At 49.6% G+C, this 14,603-nt stretch overlaps 1 protein-coding gene across 2 annotated transcripts in view; it reads left to right on the forward strand.

Moving 5' to 3' along the window:
* RPRD2 (regulation of nuclear pre-mRNA domain containing 2) overlaps positions 1-14,071 on the forward strand; it is a 34,372-nt gene extending 20,301 nt beyond the window's left edge. Inside the window, exons 4-11 of one of the 2 annotated variants that reach the window (XM_035098111.3) lie at positions 1,154-1,303; positions 2,528-2,580; positions 3,777-3,903; positions 4,482-4,657; positions 5,472-5,763; positions 6,424-6,762; positions 7,344-7,547; positions 8,262-14,071. In XM_035098111.3, coding sequence (XP_034954002.3) covers positions 1,154-1,303; positions 2,528-2,580; positions 3,777-3,903; positions 4,482-4,657; positions 5,472-5,763; positions 6,424-6,762; positions 7,344-7,547; positions 8,262-10,975 — 4,055 coding nt within the window. In that variant the 3' untranslated portion in view covers positions 10,976-14,071. The remainder of the gene's footprint in view (positions 1-1,153; positions 1,304-2,527; positions 2,581-3,776; positions 3,904-4,481; positions 4,658-5,471; positions 5,764-6,423; positions 6,763-7,343; positions 7,548-8,261) is intronic. The other variant, XM_035098112.3, reaches the window with a different exon arrangement.
* The last annotated feature ends 532 nt before the right edge of the window (positions 14,072-14,603 follow it).

Here is a 14,603-nt window from a genome sequence, read left to right on the forward strand (position 1 = left end):
GTGAGGCAGAGTTTGGTTTGAGATTACGAGGACAACGTTTTATCCTTTAAATCCATTAGCTATCATCTCCCTGCACCTGCACAGAAGTCAGTAGTGGCATTTTGCTTAGGGAGGAGAATTCTGGACTGTCTGCCACAGGTTGCTGTGGTTTACACCACTTGCCACTTAACTTCTGTCCTTAATTTTAAATATCCTAAAGGTTATTTAAATATCCAGCCCTGGGGAAACCCAGCCAGGTGGGTGGGGTATAAATAAATAAATAAATAAATAAATAATAATAATAATAATAATTACAGTTCTATGTGACACTGGTGAGTGATGCAGTCTTTTAGCTTGCTGGGGCAATAAAGTTCCAGTTCAACATTTCCGAGTGGAAAGTTCATTCAGTACATTTTTGTATGCAACTGTTAGGAAACTCTCCAGAGAATCAGGATCCCCCCTTGTTCCAGACTAACCTAATAGCCCTGCAGAGTAGCATTTGTACACTTAAGCCTCACAGGTGGTCATGATGTTGCACGATAAGTCCTGGTTTTGCTATTTTGACGATGCTTTTCGTTTGGGGTGCTGGTGTTAGCAGGTACCACCTCCCTTGTAATGCAGCCCTTGCCCCAGTCAATAGACTTCTCTTGCAGCAAGAGATCCTTTAACGTTGATTTCCAGGTTATCTATAGCCTTGCTGTTCCTCAGAGCTTGTTTGTCTGCAGAGCCCCTACTGATTAAATGCTGGGCTGGGTGGGCCATGAAAATAGAATGAGTTGTGGGGAGTGGCATGTTCAAAAAGTGTGAGAGACTTCCGTATTTAATTTGCACGGTGGAATCTTTCAAGTCCATTTAAGCTGCCAGACATCCATGGACATAAGGCTTCCTGTCTGCGCTCACAAGCCAAGCGAAAGGGGCTTTTAAACTACTGCCTGCAAATTCACTTGAGGTCCCAACTCTGTTCCTTGAGATTGCCAACTTCGTCCTTTTCATGTAAAGCCTGATTGAAATCCTGAAAGGCGGAGGGACCCGTCCTCAGAAGTTTCTGCATTGTAAGCTCAGATTTTTGGTTTTAAGTCTCCTGCTGCTTTGCCTTGTCAAATGTTTACCAGCAGGTATCAACCTCTATTGGTCTCTCTCTTTCTCTCCCTTTTTTTATTTTAAACATGTATAGAGACTCCTAAAGGGCATCCCATAATCTCAGACTGCAAAACAAAAAACAAAACAAAACAAAAATGTTTTCCAGGTTCCACTTTCAAAGCTCAGAAGCAGCAGAAAGAAACTCAGAGCAAACAGCCAACTAAGTCATGGAAGAAACCGCAAAGTAAGGAAATCCTCACGGGAAACGGTCTGAGCTTTTAATATGTTAACCTCCTTGAGGAACAGCCTAGAAAAGACACACACACAGCAAAAAAAAAAAAACCTCACCGTAGGCACTCACGGTGCCTTGTGTTCTTCGTCAGGCTGGCAGCGTCCTTTGCTAAAGGCACCAAGAGAGGCACTTCTTAAAATTATGCAGGACATATGACTCTGTTTAAATTAGCCCATGGTGTACAGAGAAAAGACGTGGTGGGGTGTTTAGGGGAGCTGAAAGACGGCGAGGCAGCACGCATGCTTAGTGAGTGGCAATTTAAGCCTGGCTGGTCAGACTTGAAGCCAAGGACCTGCATCCAGTGGCAGAGGACTAGGTTAACTTAAACAGCAGGCTCCTTTAAAAGCAGCGGGGAGAGAGAGAGCATGCAGATAACAAACCGTCTTTGGCATTCTCGGAGAACAGCTTAAAAGTCACCAGCACAGCAGCAGTACAGACAGGAAAGCCCCAAATGGCTAAGAGAAGATGACCAATGGGACGTCAGACAGGAAAGGCTTCTGTCAACCGCATTAGGCTAATATTTGGGAGTTGGGCTTGGATCCACCTGGAAACCAGTTTGGCAGAAGGCCGAAAGCCTATCTCTAACGGCATGTTGTTCCTCTGTCAGGAGAAGAGACATAACGGATGCTGCAAATAGTCTTCATTTTGCTAAGCAACATCTGGATTTATCCTGAAAGGAGTATTCCGTTCTTCCTCTCTGGAAGCAGCAAATTAGAGCAAGGAAGCTAAGGCATTGCTTTCCAAGCATTTGGCAGGGGTGGGGGATACCGCAGAATGACCCACCTCTCACAAGAAGTTGCCCGTCACATCTCTGCATTAGTTGCTGCCCTGCACTAGGACAGAACAGGCATTCATGCAGAGGAGCAGATGGATGAGGGGATTCCTCCTCTTGCCTCTTTTAGAGTAAGAGGCACAGCAGTGCGCTCAGAGGTTTTGGGGAGCGGGACGGTTGGTGGCAGAGGGCTGTTCCTGGGGAGCAACCAACCTGGGTGTATCACTCCCTGCATGTGTGAAGCATCCGTGTTACAATTGAGTGTGGAGGGAGGATAGTGGCTTCCTGCTGGGGGATTTTGCACAGACCCTTGCATGTGGGAAATGAAGGAGGGGGTTCTCCTCTAGAATGCTGCACCTACCTGCACAATCTTCCTTAAACACCTTGTTCCTTTGTTCCCACAGCCTCTACAAATCCCAAAGCTGCACTGAAGTCCAAGATAGTTGCAGAATTTCGAGTAAGTCCAGTAACCTCCTCACCTTATTCTGAACTCTGCATCCATATCTGCCTTAAGATGGAGTGTCAATGAGGTAGCAGACTGGGTAGGGTAGACACTCCAAGGAGCTCTGCAAGTTTTTCAAGCTACCCATAGGGATGCGGGCGTAAACAAGAAACTTAAGAAGAGCATGCTGGATCAGGCCAGTGGCTCATCTAGCCCAGCATCCTGTTCCCACAGTGGCCAACCAAGGGAAGCCCACAAGCAGAATCCAAGCACAAGAGCGCCAACCTCTTTTGCTGCTTCCAGCAGCTGGTCTGAACGGGAAGGCAGAGCATGGCCATCGTGGCTAGTTGCCATTGATAGCCCTCTCCATGAATTTGTCCAGTCTTTTTTTGAAGCTGGTGGGTGTAACTACCCACATGAGAGGGAATTCCATAGTTTTAGAAGGAGCCCGTGAAGAAGTGCTTTTTTGGAAGCAGCACAAATATGGCCAATCCCCCATATTTGAAAACAAAAAATCTAGCATGTCTTGTTCATTCTCTCTCTCTCTCTCTCTTTTTACACACACACACACACACACACACACACACACACACACACACACACACAACCAGTCATGTGCTTGGATGTATTTTGACATATCCACATATTTTAAAAAGATTAGAAGGGGCAGATTTGGAAATCCTATTACAAAGGCCAAAGTATAGAACCTGGAGCCTTGTTAGCAGCTTGGTCAACCGGAGGAGGAGGCATATCCGGGGCCTGCGTGTTCTTGCTGCTGGGTGTGTATTTAATGGTCACCTTTTGCCCACTGCCACACAGTGTGGTGCATTGTTGCCCTGGTGGTCGAGATGGCAGTCAAGAGGTCAGAGGTCAGCACTGTACAAGGGAGGGAAGTCAGGGAAATTGGGTGTTGGAGGGGCAGAGAAGCTACCCTAGAAAAATGCCATGCCGGAAAAATGTCTTGCGTGCCCCACATCTGCAACGGTTTCCCATCTTTCTGTACACAAGTGGGACTCCCCACCCCAAGAATTGGAAGCATTTGCACTGCATTCTTCTCTCCCTGCCTGCCTCCCCGCAAAGTACTTTCAGCTTCATAAATCAGTTTGCTTCCATTTTTGTGTCTGACGGAATCCACACCTCTCATTTTTCTTCTCTCTCTCTCCCTCCCTCCCTCCCTCCCTCCCTCCCTCCCTCCCTCCCTCCCCATCCAGCCGCAGTCCCTGGTTGATGAGCTGCTCTGCTACAAGCGGTCCGAGGACCAGATAGAGCTGAAGGAAAAGCAGCTCTCCACCATGCGAGTCGACGTCTGCAGCACCGAGACTCTGAAGTGCTTAAAAGGTGCAGTGCACAGGCAGGGTGGGGCATCGGGTTTCCCTTAAGCCACGTTACCTTAAGAACTGCCTGAACCCTTATATATTCCTGCCTGTATACAAGTACGCACACTCCTATCCTCCCATGTCCACCAAGGTGTAGGGTCAATGGCTTGTCTCCACAAAGTTCTGCTCAGAGTAGATCCCGAGTAGTTAGGTCTACTAACTTAATTGGGTCTACTCTGAAGATCTCCCAGGGTGGGAGGCTGGGAGGAGAAAAGGAAGCTCCCAGGTGAGAGGTGGGAGAGTCCACCACCTTCTGTGCGAGACAAGAATTAAAATCTACCTTTGGGAGAGGGCTTTGTATTGTATTCTAATTTCTCTCTCTTTCTCTTTTGCTTTGATGTTTCTTTACTTTTAGTTTGTTTTTTATTATATTGTATCTTGAAAAGTTTCAGCAATTTTTTTAAATAAAAAAAATGAGTCTGAGTAGGACTAGCATTGGCCATCACCTGCTGTCTTTCAAGGGAGGGAGGGTCAGTCTCTCTTGCTCTCTCTCTTCCCCCTGCTAAGCAAAAAAAACCCAAAACCTCCTTTCCCTTTCAGACAAAACAGGGGGAAAGAAATTCTCCAAGGAGTTTGAGGAGGCAAGTGCCAAGCTGGAAGAGTTTGTCAACAGCCTGGGCAAGCAGGTGAAAAGCGGCCCATCCTTGACAGAGGTGCTCGAGAACGCGGGGATCTTCTATGAAGCGCAATACAAGGAGGTCAAGGTGGTGGCAAATGTGAGTGCAAAGGGGCTTCTCCACTCCATAAAGCAGCCTCCCTGCTGAGCACATGGTGCTCTCCAAGTGTCTTGGACTACAACACCCATCAGCCCTGGGCATTGGCCAGGGGGGCTTGGTGGAGTTGCCGTCCGAAATGTCCCACAAGCACCAAGTTCAGAAAGGCTAAAACATCAACTGAGTCAGTGTAGTTAACCCAGTCTCATGTTCACTGGAAACCAGTGGCTTTCAAACTGTGCTATTGGGAGTGGAGGGCAGTTTCCCTCCAGAACTCTACTGAGGATTTCTTAACAAACAGATTGGTGATGAACAAGCAGCCAGTTCTGTGTTGCTCTGGGCAACCACAGGAGAGCATTGGGTGTGCTCCAGAGTGTCCTCTTGGTTCATGCGGGGCAGCACCCAGGTGTAAGGGACAGAGTCTCTTCAGTGGTGGCACCAAAACATCATAGGATAATCTTCGTTGTTCCCGCAAGGGGACAATGACAATAAAGATATCTTATCTTGAAATCCCTTCTCCAACCCGCTGCAACCACAGCTAAAGAATCACTGACAGATGGCCACCCAACCTCTGCTTAAAAATCTCCAATGAAGGAGAGTCCGCCACCTCCTGAGGGAGTCTGTTCCACTGTCAAATAGCTCTTACAGCCAGGAGGTTTTTTCCTAATGTTTAGTCAGAGTCTCCTTTCTTGTAATCTGAATGCATTGGTTCAGGTCCTACTTTCTGGACAGCAGAAAGCACAAATATTTGTGCACGCTTGTTAAAGGTAAGACGTGAACACTGCTTTTCTCTCTCTCATTCCACCACTTTGGCCAGGCTTACAAGACCTTTGCTAACAGAGTGAACAACCTCAAGAAGAAACTGGATCAGCTGAAGGCGACACTTCCTGACCCTGAAGAATCGCCAGTCCCCTCCCCGAGCATGGACGCCCCCTCCCCGACTGGCTCGGAGTCTCCCTTCCCTGGGATGGGGGAGGACGACAACTCCCCTGGTCCAGGGCCAGAAAGGGAGAAGTCTCCGACTCCAGAGCCCGCAACGGACAATCGTGATGTGGAGGATATGGAGCTCTCCGATGTGGAGGAGGAGGAGGAGGCCCCAAAGATCATTGGTAGGTTGTCCATCAGTTGGGGGGGGCGTGTTCCCAAAGTGGGCAGTACTGCCCCCTTGGGGGCACTGGGGTTGCTTAAGGGGGGCACCAGAGTTTTAAATGACTATTGGAGTTTGAAACGGCAGCAAGAGCTGGTTCAAGCTCATCAGTTTTGTTGAATGAATTAAACTAAATAGTTTGAATCAGATTTTGTGATTCAATATGCAGTTAATTGTTACTGTTTTGAATTTTATCGTGTTCTTTCCATTGTGGGTCGTGCAAAGCACTCTTCTATATAATGTTTTTCATAGGTTAGAGTAGGGGGCACTGGGGATGAGTTTAGGAAACCAAGCTGGCAGTTGCCCCAGAAGGTTTATGAAACACATAAACCGCCACATCGGGGTGGGGTGGAATAAGGAACGGAAATGGTTAGAATTGTTCTAAACTTTGTTTCGCACACACAGACAGTAATGCAAACATGATGAATGACCATATGAATGAATTCTGTGCATTTTCCATCTCCAACTTCGTGCCCTTTGGATGTTTGGCTGCCAATCCTATTATCCACTGCCAGCATGGGGAGTGCATTCTAAAACCTGGAGGGTCCCTGCTTAGGGAAAGCTGGTGTGGACTGAGCAATGCCCTCTCCTCACTGTCTCCTCTCTGTGTCTTTTGTACCAGTGGACGAACGGAAAGAGAAGCCGGCTGTTTCAACAATGCCCCCTGCAAAGATGGTTGAAAGCATCCCGAAAATGTCTCCTTCCACGACAGCTGCAGCAGCAGTAGCAGCAGCAGTGCCACCACCGCAAGCAGCAGCAGCAGCAGTAGCAGCAGTGCTACCTGCTCCGGGTGTGGCAACGCTGGCTCCAAGCCCCATCACCCCTCTGACCCCTAAGCCGGCTACCCCAGCAGCACCCCTTCCTCAGTCCCCTGCCCTCGCCTTGCCGAACCTTGCCAATGTGGATTTGGCTAAGATCAGCTCCATTCTCAGCAGCCTCACCTCGGTGATGAAGAACACAGGTGAGAGTCACGTGTCCTGGTGCTCGGTGACACCTGGACTGGGTCTTGGGTGTCTGTGTCAAGGGGTGGAGTCCTGAGGTTAAAGAGCGCCTTTGGGCTGGGACTTTGCAGGCTGAATAAATGATGCAAACTGGGTCTATGTTCTCCTTGCATAACCTGCCTCTCTGCTTGTTAGTTGTGGGAGGGGCAGTGGCACTGAAGCCCCGCCCCCAACACTGGAAACCACATTTGGCCACCCTTCTTGGTGTGAGGTCTGCATTGCTTGCTTACTTTTTCCAGCATATCTTTGTACCCATGAGAGCTAGAAAAGTTTAAAAAGAAAAGAAAAGTGGAAATGTTTGGGGAACTGAATTCTCCTCCAAACTCTGCTTCTTACGGGTTTTCTTCACCTCCACAAAGTCCTGGCCCAACCTGACTTCCCAGCCTTTGGCACCCTCTCTCCCTCTTGCATTTTTTTTTATATGGTAACTGAGCTTCTTGGAGTTTGGGGGTGAACCATGGTCCTTATCCTGCCTTGGGGGTGTGTCAGGCCCAGAGGCTTCTGTATAATTCCACGTTGTGCAACCTTTTCTTCTCTCCAGGCGTCAGTCCTGCCTCGAGACCTTCTCCTGGCACCCCAGCCAGCCCAACGACACTTATGAGCGGTCTGAAGACCACAGGGATGGGCCCCCTGACTGCCCCTCCAAACCCTTTGGCCAATATCTTCTCCAAAGTCGAGATCACCCCCGAAAGTATCCTCTCGGTGCTCTCCAAGAGCCAGAGCCAGTCTGCACCAGGCCTGCAAGGTAAGTAGGTAGTCAGCCTGGGAGGGATGGGGCCAGTGGTCAAACTGAGCCTCCCGCGAGCATTAATGGGGGACTCCCTTGCTGGAATGGACCTTCTTAGTTGCCCCCCCCCCCCGGCTGATGCAGCTTGCTCCTTGAAGAGCAGCTTCAAGCTTAAAATGTGCCAGAATGTCCTTAGTATTGTTTTCAGGGGGAATGTTTATTTAGGGTGATTTCATACTCCTAGTTAACCGATTGGAATCAGCCTGCTTGATGTTGGATGTCATCTTCAGTTTATATTCATTTTGCAAAGGTTGGGATCCAAGTAAGTTCTGCTTAATGGACTGAGATTCAGTTGCATTGGCTAATTTAAGCAGTTCTCCTCTTAAGTAGGACTAACATTTGAGACAACCCTGTATCCCAAAATCACAGTGATACATAAAATAACTTGTGGCCACGTGCCTGCTTGACTCAGGTAGAGGGGAATTAGGGCTCTCGGAGGCCACGTTGAGATTGGCAGAACTGTGTGGTTGCAGATTGGGGCTTCCCGGGACCCTTGGCCAGCAGCAAAATAATCCAATAAAACGGTTAGATAAAATAACAACCTGGGTTGGCTTCAATTCTAAAAGGATTTTAAAAATAACTGGCAAAGGGTCGCTGAAAGGCTACTGCTTTATGGAGGTAGTTCTCTCGCCCCTCTTGCTTCTTGATCAGAATGTTCCTCTTCCGCTCCAGGTCTGTCCTCGTTCCTCCAGAGTGTGGCTGGGAACACAGCCCAACCCACCGAGATGGCATCCCAGAGTTCGTCGGCATCGCCGGCCAACACGACAGCTTCTTCTGTAAAAGGAAGGAACATTTCCTCTAATACTCAGCCCTTCATGCCCCAGAGTTTTGGCTATTCTCCAAATTCCTCCTCCTCGGCTGAGGTCTCTTCCACCTCGGTCAACAAGGTTCCTTCTGGGCACAGTGTGGGGCTCCCCAGTTCCAGTTTCAAGCCTCCCACAAATTCCTTGGGGTTCTCTGGCTCCCACAATGTCAGCCCTTCCCTTCGGCCGGCTGAGAACCCCACGAGCCAATCCTCCGAGCTGGCGGAGGCCAAGCTCGAGTCAGAACCCCCGTCCCCGAGTCTGGAAATGAAGATACACAACTTCCTGAAGGGGAACCCAGGTTTCAGTGGCTTGAACCTCAACATCCCCATTCTGAGCAACCTGGGGTCTGCCGCTGCACCCCCCGAGAGCCAGTCGTCGTCCTCCGATTTCAACCGCGGACCCACAAGCACCTCTATGGACAGCATTGATGGGACCCCCGTCAGGGACGAAAGGAGCGGGACTCCGACTCAGGATGAGATGATGGACAAGCCGTCATCCAGCAACGTGGACACCATGTCACTGCTGTCAAAGATCATCAGCCCCGGATCCTCTACTCCGAGTAGCACAAGGTCACCCCTTCAAAGACAGGATGACAGCTACCCCCAAGAACTGTCCAACTCTGTGTACAGGTCCTTCAGCTTGAGCCGAGATTCTCCAGCCAGCATGTACAAGCAGTCCTCCGATGGGATAGAGTTGCCTTCCTCTTTAATGGACTCCCCGCAAGAGAAGTTCTACCCAGACACCTCATTCCAGGAGGATGAAGATTACCGTGACTTTGATTACTCTGGCCCACCGCCTTCTGCTTTGGTGAACCTGGAGAAGCAGCCAGGAAAGTCAATCCTGAAGTCCAGCAAGCTTTCTGACCCCTCTGAGTACCCGTCTGTTCTGTCGAGTTACGGTCAATGTGCCTCCGGCTTTGGCCTGAAATCTGCTTTCCCCCAGTCAATGAGAGCTCTCCACGACCAGAGCGAAAGCTGTGACCCTTTGCCTTCGCCTGGAATGTACGGAGGATACGGTTTGCGGGGAAATGACTCTGGCTCAGATGCTTCGCCTACGCCAAGCAAGAACGATGTCTTTTTCCCACCGGATTCCAATCACAACAGCTTGTCCAAACCCATGCCTCAGAAGCAGTATCCGGATTCCCCTCACTTGGTCCCTCAAAGGTCGCTTTTCTCCCCCCAGAATGCGCTCCTGGCCCCAGGCAGTAGACTCCCCACAAGCAACACAGACAAGCCTGTTGTGTCTTCCATCTCAGCCACTTCAACCATTGAGTTCAAGAACATGCTGAAGAACGCCTCCCGCAAGCCCTCGGACGAGAGCAAGCATTTTGGCCAGGTTGCAAAAGGGGGCCTCAGTGACAGCACAGGCCTGTCCGGCCTTGGCCAGGTGGGGGTTCCTCCAGGTGGGGAGCAGCAGAAGCAGCAAGAGGAGCATTACCGGATCGAGACCAGGGTGTCGTCATCCTGCTTAGATTTACCCGACAGCACCGAAGAGAAGGGAGCCCCCATCGAAACGCTGGGCTACCACAATGCCTCCAGCAGGGGCATGCCTGGCGAGCCCATTCAGACAGTAGAGTCCATAAGAGTCCTTGGGAAAGGGAGCAGAGGCCATGGGCGAGAGACCCCCAGAGCGGGGTGGTTTGAGTTGAGCAGCGCAGGTAGTACCTTCGATAACGGTCCTTCGGGTACGACGGAGATGCCCCCCATGGGAACCGGCGGCGGTGGTGGCAGTGGTGTGTCCGGCTTCCAGACCCAGTACAAAGACCGTGGGCCGCCGTTCCAGGAGAACGTCAACAACTTCAGACCCGGCGGCTTTGCCGCTGCCACCTTCGACCGCCACGTGCCGCCCCCTTCCCTTGAGCACGGGGCGTCTTTCCCCATGGACCAAATTGGGCCGCCTCCCCCCACAGGGCCTCAGTCCCTGCCTCCGAAGGATCTCGGCAGCCTTTTCTCTCGGGACCACTCAGTCCCCCCGCCCCGGATGCCGTCGGTGGATCACACCGGCCCTTTCTCAAAGGAAGCCGCCTCCCCGCTCGGCCTGCCCCACGGCGTCCCCCCTCCCCCTTCCTTGGAACGCAGTGGGGTGCCGTTCCCCACCCAGCCGCCCCCTCCTCTCCCCGGGGAGCACGGCAGCGTCCCGTTCTCCAGCCCGCCGCCCCCTCCCGGGGACCTTGGACTCCCATTCCCGGCTCCCCCTCTAGCCGCCGAGCGCCAGAGCCCCTTGGCCGTGCACCAGGGGACAATGAAGGAGCATTTTAGCATGCCATCGGGAGCATCTCGGGACCAGCTGGGCCAGGGGCAGCGCGACCACGGCGGCCGGGCGAGAGAGAACATGGGCCTGGGCACCCTCCCAAGAGATCCTCTGGGCGCAGCCCTTAACATCAGCTCCTCTGTCCCACCTCACCGGGACGCCACAAACCGAGGCGGGCTGGGGATTAGAAACCAGAGGCCGGATTTCCGACCCAGGGAATTGTTCTTAAACAGAGACCCCTTTAACAGTTTAAAAAGGCCTCGGCCCCCCTTCGCCAGGGGCCCCCCCTTCTTCGCACCAAAACGTCCCTTCTTCCCTCCCAGGTACTGAATGAAGGTGTTCCAGAACTTTCTAGAGAGCGGTGGAAGTGACATGTTCACTTTTGTTTTATTTTTAAAATCTTTTCTTTAAAAACAAGAACAACAAACTAACCTGCCCCTTAAAGGGCCCCACAACATTTTTCGTTGTCAATTAAGGTATGTTCTGTACTTCAGTGCATTTATTGCATCCTCCCCCCGCCCCCATTTTCATTCTCTTTGCTTGTTTGGAGGGGCTTTTTAGTTGATGGCCTAAATTTAGAGAGTGAATTTTGGTTTTGCTTTCCTTTTTTGCAGAATAATTAAAAAACTAACCATAAAGTGATCGTAGAAATAAAGAATTTTCAGTTCATGAAACATAGGGTTTGGGACTCCCCTAGCATTGAAGTGAGAGTTAGGAGAAAAGATCATTTTCCCAAATACAATTTAGGAAGAGAAAAGGTCCAAGAAGTCAAAGCTTGCCTTTCATGCTGTTGCTTTTAACTCTTCCTGTGCCTCTTTTCCTTTTGGGGAGTCAGAATTACTCTCCCCGCACCCTTCAATGGCCTGGGCTGATTCTTCATGGGCACATTTAGTATTTGCTTGAGTCAACCGTAGGGGAAAGGGAAGGATTTGCTATTTCTGTGCACCTGTTAACCCCTTTTTCTTGCTTCCTTGCAGCCCTTTCGGTTCTTAAAGTTCTCATACATTTCTCAGATTGGCAAAGGGATGGGAATGGGAGAAGCCCATGCCAGAATAACTCCACTTTGCCTGGGGTCTTGAGGGCTTTAAGGAGATTGTTATCTGGAGACAGGTTATACACAGGGTGGGTAATGGGCAAATTCTCTCCGGGTGCTTATAGCCGGCTGAGGCTGCTAGAGTCATTTTGAGGGGGCAGGGAGCAGGTATGGCCCAAGCTCTCCCCCTGGTCACCTTCCTCTTGAAGCCAGCCATGCATTGCCAAAGGCTGCTGCGTTTCAATCCCTCCCTCACCCCCAAATCATAAGAGGGCAGGATTTGGCCAGCACTCTGCTGAGAGTTGCCAAGCTCTCCTGCTTTTTCTGAACTTAGTTTGTGCAGATAGCGAGCTTTGCACTCTTTAAGGAGAGGAATGGGCAAGGAGATGTCATCAGTCAGTGAAAACGGCCTGGTGTCTACAGTTAATGAGTAGCAGTTTATGCAGGGCATCTGTGCCTCAGCAGACGCAGTGGTCTAGTCAATTTCAGCTCCCTTCAATTGGGTTCCACGGAGAATGGCTGTACCTGATGCCAGGCGATTCCTGCTTCCTTCTGCTCAAGTCTTTTCCTGCTTTCCCTCCCCCAAAATCCCTCCTCGTGAGCTGAGCTGTTCTCAAGTTGCCAGATGACCTCCACCCCGATTCTCTACTCTACTGTCTCCCCTCCTACCTGTGACCTGCCCATTTGCCTCCTTATTTTTCTCTCAACACAGTTGTGGGCATAGATGACTTTTCTGTAAAAACTGGGATTCACTTAATAGCCACGTTTCCTTTAAGGCAACAGGAAAGTTGCATTTTAAAAATATTGTTAGGAATAATCTGCTATTCTGTGCATTTGAAACAATATTCCATAGCTCATGTGTGCACAGTTTTCCTTTTTAAAAAACTACATAGCATGAACAGTTTTTATATATCCGGTAGATCTTGAAGGTCCAGGAGTTATGAAGAGTTTGGTTTTATTAAAACCTGACAGTTTTAAAATGCCAAGGCTTTAAAAGGGGAGGGGTAGTTTCCCCTACAGTCCTCCTTGATCCACCCAATCTGGGTGATGTATACTTCCAGGTTTTCCCCCCTGAAAAATTAATTTTAGTGAATGGCAAACCTCAAAAGGGTAAACTCTAGTTCATTCAGATCCTGTTGTTCTGATCCCCACCCGCAAGCAGAAGAGATTGTCACTATCCATATTAGGGGTTTATGACTAGCAGTTCTTGAGTTCATCTCTTACCAGGAAGCAGGAAAGTCAAGTTTAAATCCTCTCACAAGCTGATTGTGCACCTGGCAGGACCCCTCTCAAAGATCCCTGGGAGCTACTGGCTTGTGAGCACAGAAACATTAACACCCCTCCCCAGAACTGAAATTCCCAGAAGTCCTTGCAGGGAGGGGGTACCCATCTGGATAAACCAGCTTAACCCACCTGTCATTCAGAACAAAACATATCCCCCCCCCCGCTTGTGACACGAGGGAGCTAACAACAGTCTGTGGCTAATCTGTACAGCTAATCTCTCTCTTAACTGCATGACTTTTGGTGCCACTCTAGATAAGTTTTTCATCTGTAGACATTTGGGAGGTTTTGTGGGTCTACTCCTCCCCCCTGAGAAACATCACTTACTTGCATTATGCTGTATATAAACCCACGGGGCCGAAATCCATCACAGCTTTCTCCCGCGTCAGACTAGTTCGTTTTGACGTGGCCTGCTCAGCAGAGCTTACTTGTGAAGCGTCCCCCAAGCCGGCTTCTTAGATTTTTCACGGTTTTGTTCAGACAGGCTTCACAATTTGCAGAGGGACTCAAAACCAATATTGAAACGAGCAAAGGTGGTTTGGCGGCGGCGGCGGCACAGTTTTCTTTATTTTTCCTTCCTAGGAGAATAGAATGTGAAACTACTTATTTCTGCTGCTCTCTTTCTCTCTGTGGCGATTCCATTGATCCTTTAAAAAAAAGAAAACCCGTGGGCGATGAAAGCACCCTCAAGAGCTAACCGCTACTCAAATTGCCACAGAATGCTAAGATTTGGGGGTGCCATTGTGTGTGGGGGGGGGGAGGGCTTCTTGCAGGAAAAGGGAACCTGTAAGAAAGACAAAAAATATTTTAATGGTAAGAGCTCTGTGTCTTTCCCTCTTCTCTCCCAATTCTCATATTCTCTCTCTCTCTCATTCATATATATATATATAATGAGAGATTTTGTGCTTTTACTTTAAGATGTTCACAGTTAGCAATGTACATATGTGTGTGTAAAAACAAAACAAAAAAGGTTAGGTTGTTGGACAGGAAGGATTTCCCTGTCTCTGGTTTCTTCACACGCCCTTTTCCCTTTGCTGTTACTTTTGTATTTCACCTGACAAGGAGAGAAACAAAATGGAAATAAGAAATAAACATGTATTTTTTAAGGAAAACCTTAGTCTCTCTCATGAAGGGCAGAATTTCCTAGGAGATGAAGGGAGGCACAGAAGTCCCTTCCCCCCTCCCCCGCTTGCTTTCCAGCTGTTTTGGAAAGGGGGGGTGACTGGCGGGGGTTGAAAGTATCCCGTTTGTGGAACCCACTTCTAATTGATGACAAAAAAGTAACTTTTATGACAGATCTTTATAGGGATGGGGGGACAGCACCTCCCCAGATTTCTTGGTGTCCGTTCTTCCTCCGGTGCAGTTCCCCTTAGATATGCATTTTGACCTTCCAAGACAAAATTACTTGCGTAGCACAGGGGAAATATTAGCATATTTCATTCTGGGGTGGGGGGGGGGCACGTGGCACATTTGCAGAGCAGAATCTTGGGTGGGGGGGGGTAGCTTTCAGGGTTGGGGAACGCGAGGGAACCTGCTTCCCATATTAAGGGAGCAGGTGTTTTGGGGATACACCCCATTCCCCCCCAGAAGTGTGTGGCTGTGCTACCATTTTGGAAGGGGGAAAAAACACTGTACATAATTGAT

This window comes from Zootoca vivipara, chromosome 16 (assembly GCF_965207765.1).
Source record: "Zootoca vivipara chromosome 16, rZooViv2.hap1.1, whole genome shotgun sequence".
NCBI lineage: Eukaryota > Metazoa > Chordata > Lepidosauria > Squamata > Lacertidae > Zootoca > Zootoca vivipara.